The sequence below is a fragment of the Zingiber officinale genome, chromosome 3A, assembly GCF_018446385.1.
Source record: "Zingiber officinale cultivar Zhangliang chromosome 3A, Zo_v1.1, whole genome shotgun sequence".
In the NCBI taxonomy this organism is placed as follows: domain Eukaryota; kingdom Viridiplantae; phylum Streptophyta; class Magnoliopsida; order Zingiberales; family Zingiberaceae; genus Zingiber; species Zingiber officinale.
In genome coordinates this window covers 53,130,538-53,152,272 of record NC_055990.1, presented here as the reverse complement: position 1 = coordinate 53,152,272, position 21,735 = coordinate 53,130,538, and the positions used below count along the sequence as shown (strand labels likewise).

At 39.3% G+C, this 21,735-nt stretch overlaps 1 protein-coding gene and 1 pseudogene across 1 annotated transcript; one reads left to right on the top strand and one right to left on the bottom strand.

Moving 5' to 3' along the window:
- The first annotated feature begins 35 nt into the window (after positions 1–35).
- Positions 36–15,481, top strand: LOC122051887 (eukaryotic translation initiation factor 3 subunit L-like). The gene is made up of 7 exons (XM_042613202.1): positions 36–692; positions 3,029–3,363; positions 12,643–12,982; positions 13,771–13,919; positions 14,105–14,198; positions 14,468–14,539; positions 15,236–15,481. The coding sequence occupies exons 1-7, from the start codon at positions 132–134 to the stop codon at positions 15,278–15,280; spliced, it is 1,596 nt and encodes a 531-aa protein (XP_042469136.1). The 5' UTR covers positions 36–131; the 3' UTR covers positions 15,281–15,481.
- A 416-nt stretch (positions 15,482–15,897) lies between these two features.
- On the bottom strand, positions 15,898–18,321 carry LOC122051885 (annotated as a pseudogene).
- Between the last annotated feature and the right edge of the window lie 3,414 nt (positions 18,322–21,735).

Genomic DNA, 21,735 nt, shown 5'->3' with positions numbered 1-21,735 from the left:
GCCTATCCCTACCCTAGTTGAGTTTTTCTGTCCGCCTGCCTTTTCGTAGACTGTCTCGCCTCTCGGTTCTCCTTTCATTTCCTGCCACCTCCGAAGCAGAGCAAACCCTAACCCACGCACCGATCGCAAGGATGGCGAGCTCGTACGACTACGATGATGGTTCGCTTGACACCAGGTACGCCCGGCCTCCTTCCTCCGGCCAGGGAGGCGGGGGCGCCGCCGAGCTCAGCTACGACCCTAACTTCGTGCCGGATTCCGTGAAGACTTTCGTCGTCCACCTGTATCGCCACATCCGTGAGAAGAACGTGTACGAGATCCACCAGATGTACGAGGGAAGCTTCCAGAGGCTTAGCGACCGCATGTTCCGCGAGAACCCCTGGCCCTCCGTCGAGGCCATCGCCCCCTATGTCGACAACGACCATGTCTTTTGTCTCCTTTATCGCGAGATGTGGTTCCGCCACGTCTACGCCCGGCTCGCACCCACGGGGCAGCAGCGAGTGGAGTCGTGGGACAACTATTGCAGTCTCTTCGGCGTGGTGCTCCATGGGGTCGTTAGCATGCAGCTGCCGAACCAGTGGCTGTGGGATATGGTGGATGAGTTCGTCTACCAGTTCCAATCCTATTGCCAGTACCGAGCCAAACTTAAGAACAAGACCGAGGAGGAGTTGCAGTTTCTGCGGCAGTACGATCAGGTTCATATCATGGAACGATTATTATTATTATTTTTTACTTTTAAAAATGTTTTTCTAACCTGCTTACTCTTTGATGTTAAACGAACTGAGAAGAAATTTTAATACAGATGTTGTGGTGATACAAGGTCCACACCTCAATGCTCCGGATACAGGATGCTTTCACAATGAATTCAGAACAAATAAAATAATTAAAATAAAGAATATAACTTAATTCGTTCTAGTATTAAAGCAGACATAATCTCCGCAGACATCATTAGGCCTTCACATCTTAAAGCTCTTCCCAGTTAGGAAAACTACATGCATTTGTGTACAACTACATGCTCTAATTAATTTGTGTTTGTCCTAACAGTGTTGATAAAAAACCAAACACCCAAAAAGATTGTTGTTACCTAAGCAATGCTGATTCATGCACATGGTCTGGGTGTGTTTTAGGCTATTTGCTACATTCTCCTCCAACTCATGGATCTCCCTGCCCCTCATCCAATTGGATTAGAACAACCTAAGCAGCCATGTGGAATGAAATTGAGTCAGATCAAAATATACTCAATGGTAGTATTAGTGAACCTTTGATAGTTAACTTATGAATCGTCTTACATAATAATTCATTAGATAGTACAAGAAATCTTGTGTACGATATCTTCATATCAAATCCCAAAAGATTCTTCAGAATATGGTGACACAAAACAAATGAATTTTTAAAAGATTCAACTTAATGAATTGTGGAATTTGTGTTCTCATGTCATATGATGTGACTTCCTGAAGATGGCAATGCCTGTTGTATGTTCAAAGTGAGATGGCTAGTAGTGTTGTGTTGGGCTTACTTGTTTCTGAAGGGTACATATATGGTTCTTATTGGAGGAAATATTGAGATTTACAGTGGCGATAGACTTTGATGACAGCTACAATTGTGCCAAACAATATATTTGTTGGAGGGCTCCTTTAATATCCCACCCACAAGATGTATTGAAGCACATTGTGTTAATGTTCATCAACGAATAGGAAGATGATAGATAGGACAACATGGGTGGCAGAGACCAACACTCTTCTGATCAAGTTTGCTAGGGTTGATGCGATTCAATCTGGCACATTGTTGGTTTTTGATTGGGGCCATTGGAAGAGGGGTAAATGACCATGAGCTTGCGGAAGAGATTGTTGTGCAGTGGCCTTAGGTCACATGCTCATCGCCTGAACATCATCATCATGCTAAGCATAATCATTTATATATATATATATATCTAATTACTGTTATTCTGCGATCATTGTTTGGATAATCAATCACTGTTTTTTTTGTCCTGGATCTGAACAACTGCCTATAAGTTGAATGCTATTTTTTAAAGTTGTTTTAAATGAGGATTTGTTGAAATTTTTGTAACATTTATATATTTTCTTATTAGGAATTGAGAAAGAATTGGATTTCAAGATAAATTGCTAAAGGTTCTACAGTTTGTTGATCTAGGATATCTAAGGGAATTCAAATGGGTGTGCGATCACGATGAACCGCATTAAATTCTATGTATTTAATCTAAAATTCCGAACATCTTTCACCCAAAGGTTCTCTATGTGATCTCTCTTGAGTATGCTTCTCAAATTATGACTAGGAAATAGCACTACAAGAACAAGGTTGTTTAAAGAGATTGTTGCACCCTCTAAATCATTCACTTATTGAAAATTATCAGCCTGAAGAATTCCAACTGGGTATTTGGGTCACTAGTGTGTTTTGCAGAAGCATGCTTAATGCTTTGTTCATTGCATTTCCCATCCTTAGTCAGTTAGTCTCATGAGTTGTCTCATTGCAGAGGCACTTAAGTTTTGTAACTTGCTTGAGCAGATCAGTATTTTATTTAGCAATCATAGGCAGGATGCTTCCTTACCTCATCTTCCCTTAAGTTTTCTTTCATCATCTTCTCCCCTTTGAGCCTTGGCGCAACGGTAAAGTTGTTGCTTTGTGATCAAAAGGTAACGGGTTTAATCCTGGAAACAACCTCTTGTAAAAAGCAGGGTAAGGTTGCGTACAATGGATCCTTTCCCGGAATCTCGCATAGTGAGAGCTTCATGCACCGGCTGTCCTTTTTATCTTCTCCCCTTTGAATTTAAAAGTTTCAAACACTTCTCACTAGTGATGGTCACATCAATCTAACATTTTTCTAATTTGGATCATCAACGAGTATATATGACTAAACATTTTTCTAATTTGGATCATCAACAAGTATATATGACCTTTAGTGATAAATGTAGGAATAAGATTCATATAGTGGTACAACTCTACATTCATTCTGTGAACTTCTAACACTATTTTATTTCTATTAAATAACAGCCAACATACTTCTTGTTCACAGGCATGGAATATATATGGAGTATTGAATTACTTGCAAGCTTTGGTTGAGAAATCAAGTATTGTTGATATCTTGGAAAGGGAGAAAGAAGGCCTGGAACAATTCACTGCTACTGATGGTTATGATTATGAAGGTGGAACTAGCAATGTCCTCAAAATGCTTGGTTATTACAGCATGATTGGTTTGCTGAGAGTTCATTGCCTTTTGGGAGATTATCATACTGGGTTGAAGTGTTTGGCCCCTATTGACATCAGCCAACAAGGCGTTTACATGATTGTGATCGGAAGCCACATATCTACCATATATCATTATGGGTTTGCAAACCTAATGCTGAGAAGGTTAGCTGTTTTATCGTCTTCCTTTTTATTATGAGGAGATAAAACGTTGGTCTTATTGACTGACAATGTTATGGTATGCTATGTTATATTATGTTATTTATTTATAATTATAAGCGTGGTCATGATCTTTGCTTCAGAGAACATCTGTTTTTTTCTCAATTTGAGGTTAGTGGATGCTACTAAATAATAAACATGTATATGTCTCTAGGGCATTATCTGTTTTTTTTTCAGTAAATAGGAAAGTACTTTTCCAAAGGAATGAATTTTACATATTGAGGGATCATCTCGTCTGAAAGCCGCTCGAGTCAGTTTCCGATGATTTTCTGCATGAAGAAGATGAATAGTGCAGGAGAATAAATAACAAAATAAGTATATGCAGTAAGGAGTCTTTCTCCTTTTCCTCCTTTTTTTTTCTCCTCTCTTCCTTCCCGCTAGGCCAGGGCTTTTTATAGGAGGGTCATGTCAAGACAAAAGATATCATAGGGTAATATTATCCCTGTCTAGGTGTCAGAGGGTCATGTTATCATTGTTTAGATGTCAGAGGGTCCTGTCTAGACAAAGATGTAAGGTCATGTTATTTCTGTCTAGGTGTCAGTAGATGAGGCAAAAAAGGGGTGATGAGCCTTCTAATGGGCTTTTAATAGATTAACTTAGTTTTGCTCTACCGGTCAGACACCAAAAAATGAAAAACTATAAAAAGAAAACTAACAGTTTTGTGCAAAGGAAATATACTAGACTCAGTAAATACGAGTAAAAGAAACAGTTGAATAGTAGAACATGCAGTAAGTTATCATAATCATGTAGTAAACAGTATAACATATATCCAACTCGAATTTTAAAACCTTGTTATAAGCTAAAACAACTTTAGTGGTGGAAAACATTAGAAAATAGTAGCAATTGTTAAATTCAAGATTACATCATTGTGAACCAGTAACCACTAAGCAAAATATAATTGTTGAATAACATAAATCATGTCTTAACAAAATGAATTCAAAATTACACAATTAATAATATCTCATAAACTCGTATTTATTCTACTTCTTTTTCTTCATAATTTTCAATAACTTGTTTTTCATCGGATACAAACTCAATATCATTATTGTGATCCTTCTCTTCTTCTTCGGATACAAAATCATCTTCATGAAGTTCTTTCACTCTAGAGCTTCTTCGGGGTTGTAGATTTTCATATGTTCCACTTGCTTCATCAACCATTTGCCAAGTGAGCTCGGAAACTAGTTCAACTTCATCATCTTCCCCACCATCCACAATCCAACCTTGTGCATTTGAAGCATCTTTTGGAAGAAGGATATCGACATTTCTTTCTTTTTCTCTTTTTTGTTTGTTCATTAATCTAGCATTAAATTGGACAAATATTAGATTGTTCAAACTGTTGGCATCCAACCTATTTCTTTTCTTTGTATGAATCTAAAAAAACAGAGAAAGTAAATATTATAGTTAGTACCTGAATATAGAGTATAGACGTTAAAAATTATAGCTAATTTAATTAAAGATTGAAAGTTTAAAACTTCTTCAAATGTACTCCAATTTCTTTCACACCCAGATGAACTTGTAGTTAATGAAAGTATCCTCAATGCCACCCTTAGCAAATTAGGTGCGTGAGCACCGTATGTACTCCACCATGCACATGGATCAAATGCATCAACATTTTTTCATATGCTTTTGCAGTCAATGTTTTTCCAAATAACCCAGTCGCAATCTCCTCATAAAGAGCAATAGAACTATCTTTATAGTAAAAATAAGGATTCAACAAAAAAAGCAGTGGTATGCAATGATGTATCAAGTCTATCCTTCATTTTTGACTCAATAATGACTATGATAGGCTGATAATTTGATTCCACATTGTTCAGAGCCACCTTGATATCTTCTTTAGTTTGAAGAAGCTCCCCATATAGAAACCCCATCGATGACTTTTTATCTCCATCTATCAATCGAAGAACTCTTACCAAAAGAGCAAATATTTTCAAACAAAGTGCACACCATTCCAAAAACTCATGCTTATCACTGTAGAGTAAGCCAATTTTCCTTTGTTTGTTTTTGACCATTTACATTTCTCCCATATCTCACTTGTAAACATGACCCTTAAACTAGCTTTTTTTTCAATCAAACTTTGCAATGTGAGGAAATTTGATGCAAATCTGGTAACTCCTGGTCGGACTATGTCTCTCTTCTTCGTGAAACTTCTCATCAATGATAAAGTCTTATGGTGAGCATAGATGAAAATGGTAAAAGACTTGGATTGCTCAATAACCTTTTTATATCGTGGAAGTTTGCCAATACTTTCAAGCATGAGATTAACTGTGTGAGTTGCACATGAATTCCAAAAAATCCCAGGTCGTTTTTCTCTCATCAATTTAGCTGCAACCATATTGTTGATGGCATTGTCTGTTACAATCTGAATAATATTCTGAGCTCTTACTTGTTCAACACACTTGTCAACATACTCAAAAATAAGTTTGAAGACTCCTTAGATTCTAAAAATGTAGTACCCTCCTTGCAATTAACACACAAATTTAAGATGCTTCTTCTTTTTCTATCACTCCATGCATCTCTCATGATCGAGCATCCATTCTTTGCCCATTCTTCTTCATGTTTCTTCAGCAATTGTTTTGTTCTTTTAACTTCGGTTTTCAACCGTGGCTCCCTAAGTTGATATTGAGTTGGAGGCTTGAATCCTGGTCCCAATTGATCCACTGCCTCCATTAGTTGCTTGAAGCTATCATTATCAACAACATTGAATGAGATTCCATTTTCATAAACCCATCTCCCAACATATTGTTGAACTTGTTGAGTTCTCTCTTTGAAAAGAGCTTCATTTATATTTTTTTGACGAAGCACTTTACTTCCACTGGAGCCTGCATTTTCTGGAGAAATTGTCAATGCATATCTATCCATGGGGCCATGTGGAAGAGGTTTTTTAATTCCATCCATCTTTGCAATTTCAAGGCCTTCTTCTTCGTCTAGAGAAATAGCCACCTCTGCTCTACAACTTTGTTCTTCCATTATTTTGTTCTTCTTTCTGTTCCTCCCTTCTAAAATAGCTTGTTTGCACTTATTTTTGTCTTCTTGAGATGCTTTTCGACAACCAGATACATTTCCTGGTATATTTCCAATGTGCTCCTTTATCCTATACACTCCTCCTGACATTGTTTTTCCACATAACTTGCATTTAATTTTGTCGAGGTTCTTAGGATCAATCAATATCCCAAACTCCCATCCGATGTCATTTGACTTTCTTCTAAGAATCCCAGATTCGGGTTGAGTGACAGATGCTGTCGAAGATGGATTGCTTGCCATTATGATAATAGATAACCTGAAAAAATTATGTATAACAAAATAACATGATAATAAAATTTAATTATACCATACGATAGAAAATAATGAAATATAACATTAACAAGTCTCAGAATATTTTTTTTATATATTATATCTTAATCTAATTAATAAAATGTATTAGATATTTGTTTAAAAAAACTAAATTTTAAATATTTTTTTTATATTTTTAAATCTGATTAATATAAATTAATAATATATAAAATTTATAAATATGATTTATATAAATTAATAATATGTATTATAATTTTTTAAATTTTAAATATTTTTTTTATATTTTTTAAATCTGATAAATGATAATATTTATTAGAATTTTTTAAATATAATTTTTTAAATCTGTTATATAAATTAATATTTAATAATATTTATTAAAAAAATAAATATATTATTTATATATATAATCCGATTTATATAAATTAATTATGTTTATTAGAATTTTATATATAATTTTATATATTTAAATTTGTTTTATATAAATTAATAATATTTATTATAAAAAATTTAAATTTTAAATATATTTAATTGGGATCATATTTTAATTAAGATTTATGAACTCTATTATTGAAATTATCCCAGTTCGGAATTGTTTTAATTTATTAAATCTAAAAAAAGTACAAAATAGAAAAAAAACGCAATGTTCCCGCGAATGCCACCGGACGCCACCAGTGCCTCGCGGGAGGCCTCTGGCGTCGCTGGACTGGTTCAGTGTGTCCAGCACGTCCGACGAAGTGCGACATTGCTTCTAGTGGCGCCGGTAGCGTTGCGGAAAGCTTTCGGCGCAGCCGGAAGCATTGCAACGCTATCGGCGTTGTTGGAAGCAATGCTGGACTTCACCGGACGCTATCGGCGGCACCTGACGCCCTGTGATGCGTCTGGCGTTGTCGGAGAGTTGCTGCGACGTGAGAAACAAACAAATAAATTAACAGAAACGAAAAATAAAAACTTATCGGAAGCAAGCCGCGATGAGAGAAGACAGAGTTGGCGATGAAAAAAGACGAAGTGCCTCGGCAAATCCGATTTAGTATTAAAAAACCTAAAATACCTAGGCCCGTCAAGCCCGCCGAAGCCCGTGATGGCCGCCAAAGCCCACCGAGGACCGCCGAGGGGCGCCTAGGCGGCCCAGCTGCCTAGGTCATCCACCTGGCTGGTTTCTAGCGTGGCCTGCCGTCGCACAACGCCTAGGCGGCCGCCTAGGGTATTTTTTCAAACACTGGACCAACTTAGCATGTCGTTTTCCCCCTTTTGCATCTGTGGCAGCTTTTAATATTCGACGTATCACAAGCCTTCCCTTCAAGTCTAGTCGAAGGAGACGTGAGTCTGATTGACAGGACTAAGCTTATCACCAGTCTGAATCTCTCCTGAATGAGAGGTTTAGGTAAGAATTTTTTTTCTTCGATTTGTAATTGATTAAGCCGATTAGCTTTTCACTTGGGGAGTGCCGATCGGTTGGGAATGCCGATCGGCTAGGCTTTTGTAGATTTTTCAACCTGAATTGGATTGGAAGTTGTCCTTCTAGTTGTCCATGTGAGGCCGTGTGATGCTGATTGGAGTTTTGACTTTGGGAGCGTTGCCAAAGCCGGGTGAACCCAGTGAGATTTTTCCAATTGCATGTGCTCGCACGTGATCATTTTGTAGGGAATTGTAATTATGCAGGGAATTGGTCCCATGCCACAGGCCGATTGCCAACCATATTAAATTGGAATTTCCATTTGGAATTTTCCAACCAACTAGACTTTGTTAAATGGACTTGGCCAATTGAATGACTTTTGGAACTTGATTGATTTTTTAAAGTGGACGGATAAAAAGAGATACATATTTATCTAAGTATAAAATTCAAGTTTCAGACTTATCTGTGAGATGACGAGCAGATAATCTCAAGTTGCCAAGCCGGATGGATGAGCTGCTTGGGATGATTGGGTAGCCGATTGGAGCTGTTGTTTGGATGTTGCTAATTAGATTTGGAGTTGCCAAGAAGCTTTTTGCCTAGCGGGGATTTGGAGGCACGATGTATGATCCGAATGCCTTAGAGATCAGAGGCACAGTATATGACCCGAATGTCTTAGATTTTGGAGGTACAATGTAAGACCCTAATCCCTTGGAGATTGGAGGCACAGTGTAGGACCTGAATGCTTTGGAGATTGAAGGCATGGTGTATGATCTGAATGCCAGTCCAGTCTGTGCTTACCTGGTTGATAAAGAAATATTCTAGAATTTGAATTCTAAAATCTAAGTTTATACTTTTCTTGCGATGACTTGAGTCGACGACCTCCAACTGTTAAATAAGATAGATAAATTGCTTGGGGTGGTCGAGTTGTCGTTAGGCGGCTGGTTGAATGGCCGATCGAAACTACCAATTGGAGCTGTCTAGTGTTTGGATGGAATCGGCCAATGGCCGATCGGCTTTTCACCAAGCGGTGCTTGATTACCTGCTTGGATTTTTTAATGGGAGAAAATCTGATGCTCAGGTTTGCCACTTGGACTTTGACCAGTAGTCTTCTTTAAGGATTACTGGTTGGTGGACTTGAAACTGAGTTATTGGTTAGCTCAAATTGAGTTTTCTTGATTGGCCTGGCCTATTGGAGGATTTGATCGGTTGACCTCTTCATTTGGCTGATCGAACTAAAGGTGCTCAGAATTTTAGATGCATCCAATCTTGTCAATGTTGCCGATAGACTTTTTCCATTAAGACCTTTCTGACTTTTGATGAGCCTTTTTTTGGAGATGTAAAATTGGAAAGTTTAACTGCATGTTGAGAATTGAAACTTGGGAGCTGTCGATCAGATCTGATCATTTGATTTTTATTGAAGTTCAAATGCTGATCGGACACGATCATATGATTTTTGTTGTAGTTCCATTCATATGCCGATCGGATTTGATATCTTGATGCCAATCAGCTTCGATCAGGAAGAGTAGATGGGCGGCCAGGAAAAGTGTTCGGGCAGTTGGCTGGCAGGTCAACCAAGAAAAGTGTCCGGGCGACCAACTGGGAAAATTGGCAGGCTCTGCTCTGTCCAGCCAGGAAGACTGGCTGGTTCTGCTCTACTCGGTCAGGAAGGCTGGTTGGATTGACTCATAAGAGTAGCGGCTCGGCTAGGAATGTCGATCCGATCGGAACTTTTTAGTTTGTTCCCTTATGTTGAGCTGCTTGCTGTTCGGATTTTACCACTTGGATAATTTGAATTTGATACCTTTGCAGCCAATCGACTTTTGTTAAGGATTCGATCCAGAGAAATCTTTGCAATTAGCCTTTTTGTAATTGATTGGGATTTATGCTTCCAATTGTAATTGCCGATCGGAATATTTTTTGTAAATTTTTACTGTCAACTTTGACTTTTGCCAGCCGCCACTCAGAGACTTGGATATGCTTCTTGACATCAATTGGCTACTTTAGTTGAACGGACTGGTGGAGCCGATCAGTTTTGCTGTTCCAAGTCGAAACACAGATATGTCGAATGATGCCGATCGGCCAAATTTAATTGGAGTTTCAAAGTTAACTGCAGTGCCAAAGTCAATGGCCAAATTTGATTGGACATGTTCAATTCACTTGTCAATTTACTTGAGCCCGCCTATTGACATGTCACTTTGGAATTTGCTTGGAGTCTATCGGTCGGCATGGAGGCCTGTCAATTGGAGGCCTCTGAGTGGAGGGGCTGTTAGTAGGAATTTTCACTTGTTGCCGTTCGGACAATTGAAGCCTTCGATGACGTTTCGGTCGGATTTTGCCGATTAGCATTGTGGTTGGACTTTTTCCAATTTACTTGGATAGGCATTTGCTTGTCACCTTGGAGATTTGATTGGGATTTACTCCAATTTGCCCATCTCTCTTTTCTTGCCTATTGAGTTCTTCAACGTGAAGTGATGCAACCAATTGATGTCAGAACCGCCGCTTGGCCTTTCTTGTTGATCGAGGGTTTGGTCTGAGCGTCAGCTCTTCTTGCTATGTTCTTAAAAGGGACACTTGGAAGGAGAGCGAGGGTGACCCTTTATACGCTTTTCCTGACTTTGCCATTTGACGGAGCATCTTGGCATACTGATGACATTCACTGGTAGAATGATGATGGAATTGATGGTAATCACAAAAACGTCAACGCCTTTTAGGAGGCGACCGGTCTGGCGCTATAGTTGATTCTCGGGCATCTTCCACTTCATGCACTACTCGCTCCTCCCTTCTTGTCGACTCAAGTGGGTTGCTCAGATGCCAACCTGCATCTTGTGAGGAAGGAGGGCGAGCCTTGCACTCTGTCTAAGGATCTCGAGGTATATCTTCCGTGGAGGACCTCTAAGATCACTTGGATCTAATGGATTTTGCTGCAGGTGCTTCTGAAGGCGAAGGATTCACCCCTTGTTATTTCTGCACCTATCCCTTTCACTCTAGCCGTTATAGACCGAAGTCTTCTTGTGATAAGATGGCGGGAGAGGGTTTTCCGGCGTTATCCATCTTCATGTTCCAAATCAGGCGAAGTTCCCATAAACAACACCAAATATGATGCTGTTTGGAACCTGAGAAGAGTGGATCGCTAGTGATGTGGTGTTAGAAACCAGGAGAGAGTGAGTTGTCCCCGTCGCTAGAAGAATCTGCAAACAGATCGGGCTTCCTCCGGCCTTGTACTCCGACACTCGAGGTCGGTCCTAAAAATGTATAAGGAGCCAGCTAAATGGTAGAGAGATGAAATGCTCGAAGAATAAGCTCGAGAAATGTACCTTGGCCCAGAGGGGCACCCTCTAGTTGGTTGGTGAGCTGGTCGTAATGCTAGTCACAACTGCTCAAGTCAGTTTCCGGTGTATGAAGAAAATGAATAGTAAGGAGAATAAATAACAAAATAAGTATATGCAGTAAGGAGTCTCTCTCCTTTTCCTCCTTTTTTTTTTCTCCTCTCTTCCTCCCCTATGGGGCAGGGCTTTTTATAGGAGGGTTATGTCAAGACAAAAGATGCCAGAATGTAATGTTACCCTTGTCTAGGTGTCAGAGGATTATGTTACCCTTATCTAGGTGGTCATATCCAGACAAAGATGTCAGAGGTCATTTCAATAGATGAGACAAAAAAGGGGTGATGAGCCTAGTAGTCTAATGGGCCTTTAATAGATTGACTTAATTCTGCTTTGCCAGGAAGATTGGCTAGTCGAATGCTCTGCCAGGCCCGTCGAATGTTCTGTTAGGTAGACTGGTTGGCTTGACTTTGCTATGATAGGCAGACTAGTTGGTTTTGGAAGAATGGCCAGGCGGCTGATTGGGTTGACCTTGGCGGGTTGGCCAGTCGAGTCACAGCCTTTTGGGCGGTCGGGCTTATAAGAGTGACCAATCGGCTCTAGACTGGGAGAGATGGTCATTGACCTCTCTTGACTTTGACCCAACTTAACATGTCATTTTGACCCCCTTTTGCATATGTGGCAGCTTTTAATACTTGCCGTATCAATGGATAAACATTACTGAAATTTATTTCCTTTCCATATGAATTTCAGAACCAATTACTAGAACCTAATACATCCTTGTCGATCTGGATCCCAAGATACACTATTCAGCAGCCTCAATGGTTGCTACACAAATGAAAAATTTCTTATGATTATCTTCCTGTTACTTGCTCATTTATAATTCAGAGAATCATCTTGAATCTCTTTCCTCTGTCTATGGACCCCTTCAAACAAATTGAATTTGATTTTTTCTGTATATATATTTTTTTTCTAGCACTATTATTGTTAGAATCACCAAATAACTGCACTCACATTCATCTTTTAGACGCAAGAACATTCATGGGGAGTCTAATGATAAATTAATTGATTAAAACTGTGATTCATCTACTTGTTGACACCTTGTGGAAAAGTTTATTGGTTACAATTCATGTCTTTCTTTCTACTTGCTATGATGTATGCACTGATGCTCGTTTTCATCTTATCACTTGCACTTATGATTTTTTACTGCCTTATTGAAAGGTATGTTGAAGCAATACGAGAATTCAATAAAATCCTACTATATATTCTAAAGTACAAGCAGTATCATCAGAAGTCGCCACAGTATGATCAGATACTTAAGAAAAATGAACAGATGTATGCCCTATTGGCTATTTGTCTATCTTTATGTCCACAAAACAACATCATTGAGGAGAATGTAATCATTCAATTGAGGGATAAATACAATGAGAAGATGACAAAGATGCTAAGGTATGATGATGAAGCATACACTGTGTATGACGAGCTCTTTACATATGCATGCCCAAAATTTATCACCTCATCAGCTCCTGTTCTTGAGGAGCCTCTAATAAATTACAACCAGGTGATTATGCTTCCCTTTGTGGTTCATCTCATCTATTCTTATTGATGCATTTTTTTTTTTGTTTTGTAATTTACTTTCGATGCTGCACTAAATTTTTGTCAGTTTAATCCCAGATCTTTTTTTTGTTCTATTTATCAAAAACATTTGTCCATAGCAAATTAATTGTTCTATTTTTTAACTGGATGGATTAGTCTTATTTTTAGTCATGTTCTTGATGTATAACTGCAACTTTGAATTTCAGAGGCTTCTTGATTGCATCAATTTTTTTTTTGTTTTATCCTTGTTTGCCTAAATGTAATTCTGAACAGTACGTAATGTATGTAACTTATTAAATTTGATTAGTTAACCACTTATTCTAAAAGCTTGAGCTATTTGTAAAGCAATCTATGTATATTTACATAATGAACTACTGATCTTGTCCATGTGAGGCCAATGGGCATTTAACCTCTTAATTTAAACATATCCTCTGGCATCCATCATAACACAAGGTAGGATTCAAACCCCAACCTCCTGATCTGATACTATGTTAAAGTTGATTACTAATTACTTATCCAAAAGCCCAAAAAGCTTAAGCTATCAAGGAAGGGACTTATTTATATTTATATACTAGACCACTGCATGTCCTTGTGGGACCAATGGGCATAAGGGCCTTCTTCCTTCAACAAAACTATTTTTTATGTAGTTGTCTTTGTTAATTGACTATCAGTTTAGGTTTGCAAGAACTAGCAACTTTCTCTTAATTAGTTATGCCAAGCTTGCAGGCTTTATATTCTGAATGACGAATGCAGGATGCTTACAGGCTCCAGTTGAAATTGTTTCTCTATGAAGTAAAGCAGCAACAGTCACTATCTAGTCTGCGCAGTTTCTTGAAGTTATACTCGGCCATATCAATTGGGAAACTTGCTGCATATATGGAAGTGGATGAATCCACTATGAGGTATGTATATTTGAATTCTTATATATTTTATGTGAAACCTTCTGTTCTCTTTCTATTCTGCATCTATTTCGCAAGCAGTAACCATGGTCCATGGATTAATTTTCTTTCTAACCATTAGTAAGTCAACTAATGGACTTACAGTTATCTACTTGTTTCTTGACTTTGAATTAGCTTTTCTCTGACAGAACAATCTTGATGGCGTACAAGCACAAGATGCATTCTGTTGCTAGTGATGGAAAGATTATTCCTAATGCAGATATAGACTTCTACATCAGTGAGGTAAGTTGTATGTGATTGGCTCAGCATCTGACTTCTACTGTCAATAAATGGTTGGCACATGTGATTTGTTCATGGTGTTTTTGGTTTCAATATTTTATCTACTATTTTGAGTTCAGCAATAATTGAAAGCTTAACCAAGTGTTTATGCATTTCTTTATTCCATCCTTTTGCATTGACTTGAATGTTGTTTTACAAGTCCATTTTCTGCAACATATGGAATCTGGTCTATGCTTCGAACCCTTTTCTTATGATTAATAAATTCAATGCAGGACATCATTCATGTAGTGGAGTCCAAACCATCAAAGCTCTATGGTGACTACTTTTTGCGTCAGATCTTAAAGGTTTGTTGCCTAGCCTTATATCTGATTAATAATTTCTCTAAAGCTCTCAAATAAATACTTGTACAGTGTTTAAATTTATCAAAGCGCTCCCTTCTGATTGGTTTTATCAAATCACTGCCCAAAAAATGCTGCCCTTCTCTATCTTGTTCCCATGTTTACCCTCGGCCTAAACCAAATCAGCTTGCATGGGGCAAACTCATACAGAATTAGCATGTGTGATCCAAAAATGACTATTTCAGTTGTCAACCAACTCAAATAAGCTGTTTTTAATGACAATGACGCCTTCTAATCCATTCTTAAATTGGACATTCACCTATCTTAATGAACCATTATTATGAGTCTAAAATGTTCATTTTAGGTGCAAAGGAACTTAAACATGTAAATTTTTAATGAAAATCATTGTGCAAGTTTGATTCTAAAACCAGCTTGCAAACCATTCTTTGCCAAGTAGACCTACATGGAAATTACCTATATTTATCCATTATTAGATGTGAGAGTAACATTTTAAGTGAAAAGGAACTCAAACAAATGGTTTTAAAGAGAAAAGGTAATCAGCAGGAATAAATTTTGGAAAGTTTTTCTGAATTGAACGTTAAAACAATAAAAGAGTTAGTGAGGGGCACTATTTGGTAAAACTTTTATTATTGGAGCATGATTTGGTATTGCTCTGATTTCCTGACCTGATATACCCTGCAGTTTGAGGAGATGATCAGCGAACTGGACAGAGTAAAGCTGGACTGATGATGGTGACAAATGCTTTCCTGTTTTTTGTTCGCATCATCTTGCATTTTCTTGCGGGTTAACCTTATTTTTGTTTTTGTTAGTCACATAGTGTATTCACCTCCATGGATGGAAATCACATTCATAATGTAATAGACATCTTTATTTGTTGTTTCCCACCAATTATGGTTTTGGATTCTAGAGGCTGATGAGTGCCTCTTTAACATATACGCTCAATCTAGTTAGTTTCCTACAATGTTGTCTTGTAGATTTTTGACAATTCCTTTTATCAATCGATATAGAGCATGCAGATTAGTGATTACCTGTAGCTGAAGATATCAGGGCTCAATATTTCATTTGGTCAATGAATAGGTTTTTGTTGTCAAACGATCTTCATTTCTATTGATTTTCTCTCCTTTTTCTTTTCATTTTTGAATTAATAAACAAACTCTAATCTAGGAACCCAATTATCTGTCCTGTTAATCGGTCTGTTAGGCATGCAAAATGCATATTATTTAAGGAATCAGATGTCAAATTTTATAAACTAAATTCATAAAAAAAAACACTAATTATGATCTCACAAGGTTTATGCACACCAAAGATTGCAGCAGCTATTAGCCATTGAGCTACATAAGAGGCTCATGTTGCAAACTTAAAACACACCCCTAAGACCTATCCGTTTGGGTTGAATTTGCCTCTCGGCTAGCACTCGAACTCGCAGTCTCTGCTCTTTCTAATGCCGAGATGTTGGACTCCTCGAGCCTCCTTCGTTCTCCAACTTCTCCATGAAGGAGTACTTCTTGGTCACAGTGTCGATGGGCTCCTTAGACTTCTCTTCTGAGTTCAAACTGTCTTCGATGTTTCCTATCTTCTTATCCACTTCCGCCTCCAGCTCCACATAATGCCAACCCATGAAATCCGATAGCGACATCATCGATGGTACCTCCTTTAACTTCTCCACTTCTTCCCTGGCATCCAGTCTCTTCACTAGTCCTGCCTCCGGCAACGACTGCTTTCTGTCTGAATCATCATTCGATTGATGTTGCGCGAGGGAATCAGCATAAAGAATGTCTTCAATCCTCGACATGATCGTGTAAGCTAAGCTTTCTAGGATCCTCGAATAGCTCTCCAGAATTGACTGCCCAACATCCTGAATATATGTATACTTTTTTTCAGAAAAAAAAAAAGTTCATAACGAGATGGAAGAACTTTGCCTCTTACTTTGTTGTATTGTATCTTGCTTATATCGAGAGCAGATTGAGGGATGCCCGGAAACTTTTGCTTGATGAGATGCAAGATAGTCTCGGCTCTCTCTTCAAATTGCTCCCTTTTCTCCAAGCTGACAGCTGAGCCCCATGCTGATTTCCCATCTTTGTTGTTGTGCATCTTCCTCTTCCAGATGACTATGGAGGCCTCAATCCTGTTCTTGAGATCAAGGACCTTGTGCTCCGTCGAAGTGTCCATCGATTGGAGGAAGTGTTCAGGATCGAAGAAATCATCCGTGATGCTCCTGTAAATTGCATCTCCCAGGCTTGCTCTCCCGTTCTACGGTAATGCTCAGAAAGCCATCAGAATTCGCTACATTTGCATGAATAGATCAAATCTAAACAGACATTAGGCGAGGTGTGTACCCTTGGGAGAGACTCTATGTAGGCCTCCGGAATATCCATCTCCATAAGAACTTGAGCATTAATTGCCATGGCTGCCTTCAGCACTTGATTCACTGATTCTTTCAGAAACTGGAGCCACCTCCTGAAGACCTCAGAGAGCCCATATGGAGGGACTTCCACCTTTGGATGCCACCATTTATCATCTCTACTGTCCGGATTTCCCTGCTCGGCTTCGTCGGCATTTCTCGAAACATACCAGAACTCCCTTTGCTCCTTGAAGTTGTCAAGAAAGCCCTGGTAGCCCATGGACAAAAGATTGAAAACCACAAACTGTATTTGCATCACTACTCGTTGCCATAGTCTGCTCTTATTACTTGTATGCAGAGAGGAAGAATTCTTACGATGAGCATCGCGTCGAGTTTGCGCAGTGCGGGGATGTTCATCTGGAGATCTTTGCGTTGTTGAGTCACCATTATCTGCGAATGAGGAAAGCATGACAATTTTTAATGCACCGCAAAAGAAGCCAAAAAAAAAGCTAGGAAGAAAGGCAGCAATCGTATTGCCTCGACGTTGGCTCCACCCTTCGAAGGAACAAATTCTACAATGTGATCGGCGACCGATAATAGCCAGTCGATTTCTCTCTGCCACCTTCCTCTCCGTTCCGCCGACATGGGCTCCAAACGTCCTTGCTCACTGAATATGGATGCTGCATGCAACCATAAACATTGAAGGAAACAATTTGGAGATAAAGAAAATCCTTTGGAACTATAAAACAAGGTCTAATAAGAAAAAATTGCTGAGAACAAAATGGAAGCGTAAATGAGAGTACCAGCCAGATTTGTGATTGCATTTGAAATAGCAAGAGCTGATGAGACTCCTTTGCCACCACCTGACATGTCCTCCCCAAGAAGCAGCTTTGAAAATCTCTCCTTCATTAGATCCATCTCTGTATAGCAATCGATATTGAAATTATAGTTATCCTGATATCAAAGTTACTTTGTTTTTCCTAACGGAGATAAGAAACTTACCAGATGAAGGACCTCCTCCTCCTCCTTCCTCACTAAACCGTGACTTTGGTCTTTTGTCGGACAAGCAGATGGGAGCAGAGCCAATCTGATGGCCTTCTAATGGAAGCCCTACGCTCGACTCTCAGCTGTGGACGATCATAGCTTCAAATGCCGCACTGCTGTGCCGATGCTTTTCTATGCTTAATCCCCTCATCAGAAACCGAGCCATCACTAAACTCAATTCGCGGTCTCTGTTAGATCATGAGATCCGGAGAAGACAGAACACTCGCCTAAAGAACACTGCTGAATGCATGATCAAGCAGAGATCTTTGATGGCTCAGGACATGGAACGAGTTACGGAGTTGAAATAAATCTTCACAACTTTTGTTCTGTGGGGAGTTGACCTTGTTTTATAGTAGGATCAAACGTGGGATGGAGTTATTGGTATGGGAAAAGAGATTGTTGTAGTCTTCTGTTACAAAGGTCTGGATCAGACCAAAGGCTATAAACTGGTCTGATCTAGAGGTGTTCCACTTGTTCTTTATGTTATTCTCCTTGTTGTGTTGCTATCGGATTATGGAAGAGTCAACTCCTTAAAGATCTAAACAAAGCAGTAATCATAGTTTAAATGCTTGAATCCAAAGCCTTAAGATCAGGGTAAGAAGCTGTTGAAATCTGGCACACTTCGTGCACAGAGGAAATGCGGCAAGTCAATAATGATATATATATTTAATGAGTTTTTTGAACTCTGGTTCCTGTGAACATGGCAAGCTGCAACTCTTCTCTATCATGGAGATTTATATGGCAGCATTTGCAATGCTTGCATATTCAATATTTTATTTAGAGCAGAACTTGCAATTGCAGAGTAAGCAGAAAATAAAAATTTTAAAAAATTAACAAAATTAAGTTGATAATCTCTGATACGGTGCGTTGTGAGTGACCAGAGATAATATAGGATCAACAGTTAAAATGATATGATAGTCAAACTCAAGGTGAAATGACAATCAAAGTCAAGGAGAGGTGATAATGACAATCAAAGTCAAAGTGAGATGATAGTCAAAGTCAAGGAGATGTACAGTAGTAGTCAAAGTTAGGATTTACGTAGCCAAACAAATCACTCTCAACGGAGCTCAGTTCTCCACTTTCATGGGCAAAGCTTTCGGTTTACAGTTGGTCGGCTCTAGAGCTGGTCGGACATCCGGGCTCAGCTCTCTACTTCTTATGTACAAAGCTCCCAGTCTAAAGCCGATCGACCGTGGAGCCGATTGAATATTCGAGGATCAAGTCTCCACTTCTCATGGACAAAACTCTCAGTCTACAGCCGATTGGCCCCTCCACTTCTCATGGGTAAAGCTTCCAATCTACAGCTGGTTAGCCTCAGAGCCGATCAGATATTCGACATTCAGCTCCCCACTTCTCATGGTAAAAGCTCCTAATTTACAACAAGTTGGCCCTAGAGCCAGTTGGATATTAGCTTAGTTCTTCGTTTCTCATGGGTATGGACTCCAGCTTAAACTCAGTCGTCCCTAGAGTCGGTTGGACTTACCGAACTCAGCTCCCAACTTCTTATGAACAAAGCTGCCAGTCTACAGCTAGTTGGCCCCAGGGTCGGTCGGACTCTCTCTAGGGGATAACATTATTAGAGAATCGCAACAACCTGTCAGAAAATAATAGTTAATCATCAGAGAATATTCTATTACTACTCTGATATATACCCGTAACGAAACCTTCCTCTGCCTAGGGAAAAGCTGCCATACATCCTCCACCATTTGACATATTCTGACATCAGACATTCTCTGATGTTTCATCATCGCGGAGGTTATGAGAGGCGGTATAAAATGGGGATTCTCTCTGTTGGTCAAGTACGCTTATGCACGCACATGCATCCACATTATTATTCTACTATTCATTTTCTTCTCCATTCTCATTTGGCTACCTTTCTGACTTGAGCGTCGGAGTACCTGCGCCAAGGACCCCCTCTTTAGCTCGGTGACTAACACTTTCATCTGCTAGTTCCTATTTTTAACACGCAGGTTGGTCCATGCTATTAAGGTCTTCATCTTCTTGTAGTCAACATCGGAGCTACTTAGTTAGTGCACCATCTTCCTTACTTTCAGACAGGATCAATCTCTACGAAGAGATGTGCAGAGCTTTAAGCAAGGTGCATAAAAGATACTAAACACTTGATCTTCCTGATATTTAAAGAAAAGTTATACATGAATGAAGGATCTGAAATCTTGCAAATTATTCCAGAACTGAGTGTTGTAATTAAAAGCTATAATTTTTGAGAATGGACTTGTATGGTTGAACAACCTTAGTTTATCATTTTATTTATTTATTTATTTTTAATCCAAGTATTTGGATTTGGACTCAACTAATTCTAGAGGCAGACGATTTTCTCCTGGTTCATCCACTAGATGAATTTGGAAGCGCCAGCGGCTCCTTGCTCGCTCAATAGTCAACATCTTAGATTTTTTATTCCGCTAGAGAAAAATATCCTATAATACATTGTAGATGAGATTTGAACTGTGAATACTTAAATAGTCTGACACAGTGTGATGAATGTTAGGACCGTTGGCGGCCGACAAGAGGGGGGGGGGGGGAATAGCCTCTGCATAAGTTAAACAAAAAAAGACCTTTCTCGGATTTACAGCTTGATTAAAAGAACACTTGCATAAGTAAGAATAAAGAAGAAACTAAAAAGAATGAGACACCGAGATTTTACTTGGTTACAACCGGGGAGGTTATTAATCCAAGAAAGTTAAAGCACACTAATTTCTCTTTCAGGAGGAGAAGCCTCTTACATCATTCAAAGCCCATGAAACAAAGATAAACAAGAACTAGGAAGTGTACAAGTATTGTTTTAGGCTATTCAATCGTTCTCCTAGCTTCTGAGAGCATGGCTGCTTATATAACCTTTCTCGGGGTGCCTGAAAGGGTTCCAAGTGCCTGGAATTGGATAGAAATCTATCCTTGATGCAACGGTCAAATGCCACATCGATCTGGATGAAATTTGAGTTTCGAGTGCCCCGAGCTGGTCGAGGCACCCCCAGTCCAGGCACCTCGGACTGGTTTGGGCGCCTCGACCAGGTTCGGGCGCCCGGGGCCAAAAATAAGCACTTTGCTGATTTTTGGTCCCGGTCTCCTGTTTTGGTTCCTCTCGCATTGGTCCGGGTCTTCTGCTCCGGTTCTGCTCATTTGGATGATTCAACCATTCGAAATAGGGCTCACCCGAACCCAACTTCCAACCTTCTCCTCGAGCAATCTTTCGCTCTGGCTTCTCGTCCCTCGGAATCGCCGTGTGCTTTCTTCTCGTCCGCTAGCGTACTCTTCCACAGCTTTTCGTACCTCGGATGCAATGAGCCTGTCGGCTTTCTCCCGTGCTGACCTTCTCGCTAGCTGTGTCTTTTGCTCCTCGAGCAATCTTTCGCTCTGCCTTCTCGTCCCTCGAAAACACCGCACGCTCCATTCTTGTCCGCTGGTGTACTCTTTCGCAGCACCTCCTCCTCCAGATGCACCGAGCCCGTCGGCTCTCTCCCATGCCGTCTTTCTCGCTAACTACGTCTTTCGCTCGACTTTCTATGCTCCTAAGTTCCTGTACATTTAGACACAGGGTTAAAAACTAACAAGACCTAACTTAACTTGGTTGATCACATTAAAACCATCTTGGGGTACCAATAATCTTCTCCTTTTTGATGTGAGCAACCGAAGTTAAGTTAGGGTAAACCAACATAAAGTAAAAGAAATAAATTTATAATTAAAGTGCAAAAAGTTTAAATTTACAGTTTCTTTTAAAAATTTAAACTACCTCCTCTTAGACTTAATTTTCCCTTCTCTCCCTTTGATCACATAAAAAATG

Coding starts and splice junctions, on each gene's coding strand:
- LOC122051887 (XM_042613202.1), top strand. CDS start 132: ATGGCGAGCTCGTACGACTACGATGATGGTTCGCTTGACACCAGGTAC. Junction 14,199..14,467: donor TAGACTTCTACATCAGTGAG/GTAAGTTGTATG, acceptor AATTCAATGCAG/GACATCATTCATGTAGTGGA. Junction 14,540..15,235: donor TTTTGCGTCAGATCTTAAAG/GTTTGTTGCCTA, acceptor TATACCCTGCAG/TTTGAGGAGATGATCAGCGA.